This window comes from Oncorhynchus masou, chromosome 28 (assembly GCF_036934945.1).
Source record: "Oncorhynchus masou masou isolate Uvic2021 chromosome 28, UVic_Omas_1.1, whole genome shotgun sequence".
Classification (NCBI taxonomy): domain Eukaryota; kingdom Metazoa; phylum Chordata; class Actinopteri; order Salmoniformes; family Salmonidae; genus Oncorhynchus; species Oncorhynchus masou.
In genome coordinates, this window is record NC_088239.1 from 14,194,473 (window position 1) to 14,200,356 (window position 5,884).

At 40.0% G+C, this 5,884-nt stretch overlaps 1 protein-coding gene across 2 annotated transcripts; it reads right to left on the reverse strand.

The window, feature by feature from the left end:
- Positions 1-480: 480 nt before the first annotated feature.
- LOC135518522 (C-C motif chemokine 20-like) lies at positions 481-2,254 on the reverse strand. Of its 2 annotated transcripts, none has more exons than XM_064943695.1 (4): positions 2,038-2,254; positions 1,611-1,710; positions 954-1,031; positions 481-853 (listed from the first exon to the last, which is right to left on the reverse strand). In XM_064943695.1, the coding sequence occupies exons 1-4, from the start codon at positions 2,114-2,116 to the stop codon at positions 811-813; spliced, it is 300 nt and encodes a 99-aa protein (XP_064799767.1). In that variant the 5' UTR covers positions 2,117-2,254; the 3' UTR covers positions 481-810. The 2 variants fall into 2 exon arrangements, with proteins under 2 accessions (XP_064799767.1, XP_064799766.1); XM_064943694.1 differs by having other exon boundaries at positions 1,611-1,713.
- Between the last annotated feature and the right edge of the window lie 3,630 nt (positions 2,255-5,884).

Below are 5,884 nucleotides of genomic sequence, written 5' to 3' on the forward strand. Positions count from 1 at the left end.
ACCATTCCAATAATTGCTTTCCAGCCATTGCTATGAGCCCACACTCCCCATTTAAGGTGCCACCAGCCACCTGTGTTTCAGTGAAAGATAATGCTGGATTGTAAGCAGTGTGTGGAAGTAGAGTGGAGCAATCTTACCCGACAGTGTTTAAACAGTTGAATGAAAAGGATTTGATGTAATGACCATAGACTAATATAATCCCAGCCATTGTGTCTATGTTTTGTATCCCTTCCTACAGTCTGTCATTTATTGTGTGGATGATGATGCCATTCCCAGTTTTAGAAGTTGTCACATACAATAAGAGTAGAAAACAGATTTTTTTCCAAATACATATTTTATTATCTATTTCATAGCTCTTAGCTTAAACAACCCAGTACACCTCAGGAAAACGCATACATACATTTGGACACTTTGAAGAGCCAAAATTAAAGAGGTTTTCTCTGGCTCCAAGTGGACAAAGGATATGAAACAACACAAAAATATTTTGTGGTACTCTGTGAAAACAGATGTTTTCATGTTTATCAGGAATACTGCACTTGCTGTTTATGAAACAGACCAACAACATTGATACATAGAGTTACACACAAATGTATATGAAACTCAAACACCTTCAGAATCAATACAGATATGATGAACAATAATAACCACAGATATTAAATGATTTGTATGAATACAGAAAACTCAGGTTAAAAAACAAACCATCCTGAAACAGTGTCTCTATGCATATTGAGATATTTAGCTGTTTGTAAAGCATAAATAGGGTTAATAACACACACACATAAATCATCTCCAGGTCATGAGGTCTTGAGATCAGAGAATTTTCTTCAGTTTAGATTTCCTCTCCTGACGCTTGCTATGAACAAACATACGTAGACACACAACGTTAGACAAACATACACACAAGTTTTACAACAACTACACACGTGCACACACACACACACAGGTGTACTCACAGCAGACAGCGTTGTACTCTCTTGGTCCAGTCTTGAGAGGGGTCGGCACACACAAACTTGTCCCTCCGGGTGTGGAAGCTGCAACAACACAGCACAATGTCAACACATATTACACACACGCACACACGCACACACACACACACGCACGCACGCACGCACACACACGCACGCACACACACACACACCAGAGGAGGCAGGTGGGAGCAGTTATGGGAGGATGGGCTCATTGTAAAGCTGGAAAGGAATACTTGGAACAGTATCAAACACATCAAACATATGTAAACTAAGTGAGTGTTGGACTATGTACCATTCATTCCATTCCAGCCATTATAACGATCCATCCTCCTAAAGCTGCTCCCACCAGTCTCCTCTGATACACGCACACACGCACACACATGCACCACACACACACACACACACACACACACACACACACACACACACACACACACACACACACACACACACACACACACACACACACACACACACACACACACACACACACATTACACAAATTACACACACACACAGATAGTGAGTGTATCTCAATGGTCTTTCCTCTAACCTCACCTCGTCAAAATGCATTGCAAAAAGGTAAAGACAAGACTATTTTACACACAGTGTGTGCTGGGCTGAGATTGGAGGATAACTCACACGACAGCATGGATGTCACAGGAAGAGGTAATGGTCTGGTAAGTGTAGTCTTTCAGCCGTCGGCATGGCACTGGACGCCGAGTGTACTTCAGACAGCAATCTGCTACGCACACACACACACACACACACACACACACACACACACACACACACACACACACACACACACACACACACACACACACACACACACACACACACACACACACACGCGCACACAGTAAGATAGGGAGAGCATGTGTGTATGCAAGAGATGTGTGCATGTGTGTGCTGGTTTGTCATGTGTATGTATTTGTACTATGGTTTGGTATGGTGTGTGTGTGTGTGTGTGTGTGTGTGTGTGTGTGTGTGTGTGTGTGTGTGTGTGTGTGTGTGTGTGTGTGCGAGTGTGTGTGTGCACGTATTGTGTGTTTGTATTAGCACTCACCTGATTGTGTGGAGGGGATGGGTGTGAGGATGAGGAGAGATAACAGCACAGCCAGGACACACACTCTACAGCAAAGCATCCTGATCTTCAGATGGGTTCCACAGAGACAGAAAGTAGGGAGAGTGTTTTAGTAGATTCGTTATCTTTAGTGTGTGAGAGAAAGAGAGAGTGTTTTTCTGACTGAGAGTTTGTGTTCTTTAAGTAGGGCTCGGGCTGGACTTCCTCCAGATAGCAGTGTCATGGAATGTATTGGCAGGGGGTGTTGCGGTGGGGCGAGGGGGCGTTGTTAGGCTGTTGTGCGACTGTTGGTATTCTCAGGTATTTTTTGTGTGCGTGCTCTGCCGGTGAGATTAATTTTCTTCTCCATGTCCTCCTTGGCTACAGATTAATGATCTTGTTTTCCTCCACTGAAAGATAATGCTGGAATGTCAGCATTGTGTAGGAGTGGAGTGGCGCAATCTTACCTGAGGAGTGTGTAAACAGCTGAATGAATGGGAGTTGATGTAATGACCATAGACTAAAATAGGATATGACCTTCACAAACTGCTCATGCAATATAATCCCAGCCATTGTGTCAAAGTCTTCAGTTTTACGTCACAGCTGTGATGAAGTATTTATTGTGGATCTAAACTATCATTGACACCAATAGATGATGTAAGATTTGCTTCATTGTTAATTGTTACCGAGACATGGAAATGTGTGTTTTTCCTTTACACACACATACATAAACCCAGTTGAGGACAAGGTTAGTCACAGTGCAGTGCCCCCTTGTATCATTCCTCCTCCACACAGGGAGAATGTGTGTGTGTGTATAAAAATAATAAAATAATAATAATTAAAAAATATATATAGTAAAAAAAAATATATATATATATATTGTTTTCACCTTTATTTAACCAGGTAGTCTAGTTGAGAACCAGTTCTCATTTACAACTGCGACCTGGCCAAGATAAAGCATAGCAATTCGACACATACAACAACACAGAGTTACACAGAAAAAAACAAAACATACAGTCAATAATACAGTAGAAAAAAATAAAACAAAAAGTCTATATACAGTGTCAGGACCCGGTTACGAACCTGGGTCTCCAGAGTGAGAAACAGTCACTTAACCAACTGAGCCACGAATAGTCAGCAGAACCCAGAAGATGAGGCAGACACAGCAGTACTTAAGACGGTGTATTTAATGTAGTAAAAAAGTGAAGTCCTTCAATACAAAATGGCAAATCCACAAGGTGGTAGGTATAGCACAAAAAGCCTCAAAAGATACTCAAAAATAAATAAACAAAAACAAAAAAAACAGAATTCCACAAGAGCGTCCACCGGAATCAACAAGAGCACACAGAACACTAGGGCTGGGTGCTAACATACAAACACAGAGCACAGAACTGAGGGAAACTAAGGGTTTAAATACAATCAGGGGAAACAAGGCACAGGTGCAAATAATAATGGGGATCAAGGGAAAAACATAAGGTCAAAAAGCACAATGGGGGCATCTAGTGACCAAAAACCGGAACAACCCTGGCCAAATCCTGACAATACAGTGAGTGCAAATGAGGTAAGATAAGGGAGTTAAGGCAATAAATTGGCCATGGTGGCGAAGTAATTACAAAATAGTAATTAATAAATCCTCTTAGAGCTACCCCCCTACTTCTTTCAATTTCCGCCTGAAGACATATCCAAATCTAAGAGCCTGTAGCTCAGGCACAGAACCAATGACCAACGTATTCTTTGAAAGAAAACACTGAAGTTTGTGTAAATGTGAATTGAATGTAAGAGAATACAACATAATAGATCTGGTTTAGATAATACAATGAATAAAAACATACTTTTTAATTTTTATTGTTGTATCATCATCTTTAAAATGAACAAGAGAAAACAAACATTCAGATAGGATGATGGGGACAATTTCAGCAAAAAACATAAGAGGGCAACAGTACTTGTGCAAAGTTTCAGAATGATAACTTCCAAAATGAGTGTGCTATATGACATTTATCATGAAGTGACCCAGGTGTCCCACACAAGTAGCTCAAATGTACCCAAGTGGCCAAATTGGTGAAGTTATACATTTTGAATGGAATAACTATATACAAAATACCAAAATGGTATTCTAACACCCCCCAAATGGAGAAAAAACATGAAGAAAAAAATATATACATTTACAAAATAACACTTTCAATATTTGGAAGACCCTCAGTCCTCGACACAATATTATGCTGCTGATGCCAGGTGCCATAGCACATCCATGCCTGCAGAAATACATTTGGGCAGATGAACACCACTTGTGGCAGGAGGGGGCTCCAGCTTCAGTGGGGGATGGACACCTTGGCACTGGGGGCTCCCATTCGGAGTCAGTGTCACTGTGAAAGAAAATGTTCCGTTAGAATAGTTTCACATACGAGCCCTGTATCAACAGGTATAATAAACAGATATATATAGAGTACAGGGAACATAAGGTTGAATATATTATTATAGACCTGCTAGATCTACTGTCTAATTTATATTATGACATTTCAGCTAGATCTACTGTCTCTATTATATTATGACAGACCAGCTAGATCTACTGTCTTTATTATATTACAACAGACCAGCTGTATCTACTGTCTCCATTTCACTTTGGCCATTGTTGTGGGCCTGCCCTCCCCTCAACAGCCTCAAATAGGCTATTTCACAAATAATATTTTATATTATTAATTTCAAACAACGGCATTAGCATGAGAAGAACTTACCAGTCCAAAACGATGTCCTCTTTCCGTTCAAAAAATATTCCTCAATTTGGGAATCGCTAAATGAATCGTCCTCGATCAATTTCTTCTAAAATGGTGTGTTCATCTGTATATCTAGACTTAGATTTAGCTTTCCCTGACTTAGTTGCCATACTGATTGATATATAAACAGCTGAATATGCGCTTTACCAAAACAACACTGTGCGCAACATGCGTTGCGTCTTTCGGTATGAAACTTCAATGGCGAATGACCCTCTTTACGTTGGAGTTTACTACATGGGTTGGTCTACCAACACATAAACATTACATATTGCCATATCACATAAACATTACATAGATTTCAAGACGATCAGTGGTCATTGGGTTAAAATACAGTCAATCAACGAAACAGCGGGCAAATCATTGGTGCACAATGATGTCATTACTTGTTGTCTTCAAATCGGTTTCTTTCAGTCAATACGTCCCGTGAAATGACCCATCAGGTTTGGTTGTGTTACAAACAAACCAGTTGTGTTACAAACAAACCAGTTGATTGCAATGAAACCAAACATGACTGGAAAAGTCACGTTCTGTGTGTGTATTTACCTCGAGTGTGTCGTCGAAAATGGAATGAGACGGAATTCACGACACAAGCGGTTCACAAAATGTTTTGTGTTAGGCTATAAAAATGGATTTTATGAAACAATAGACCATTCATTGTGTAACAATGAGCATTGGGATTGCAAACAGAGGAAGATTGTCAAAGGTAAACTATTTATTTTATTGCAGTTTGTGATTTTGTTACGCCTGTGCTGGTTGAAATAGTTGTTTTTTATGGGGCTCTGTCCTCAGATAATCGCATCGTATTCTTTCGCAGTAAATTATTCTTTAAATCTGACAACGTAGTTGGATTAGCAAGATTCTAGTCTTTTGAAACATGTGAGACACTTGTATTTTGATTAATGTTTAATATAACTATTTATGTAGCGATCACCGTATGTTGTCGAATTTCATCCCGCTACCGGGTTCCGTGTGCAGAGGTTAAACACTAGGATGGTAGATGTGCAGAAGATGAAGGTGCAAGTAGTGATACTGGGGTGCAAAGGAGCAAGATACATAAATAAATACAGTATGTGGATAAG

Bases quoted from the DNA above. Each gene is read 5' to 3' on its own strand.
- LOC135518522 (XM_064943694.1), bottom strand. From the start codon at position 2,116: ATGCTTTGCTGTAGAGTGTGTGTCCTGGCTGTGCTGTTATCTCTCCTC. The intron at 1,714-2,037 runs GTGAGTGCTAAT...GTGTGTGCGTAG, and splicing joins CATCCCCTCCACACAATCAG to CAGATTGCTGTCTGAAGTAC. The intron at 854-953 runs GTGAGTACACCT...GTTTGTTCATAG, and splicing joins AGAGTACAACGCTGTCTGCT to CAAGCGTCAGGAGAGGAAAT.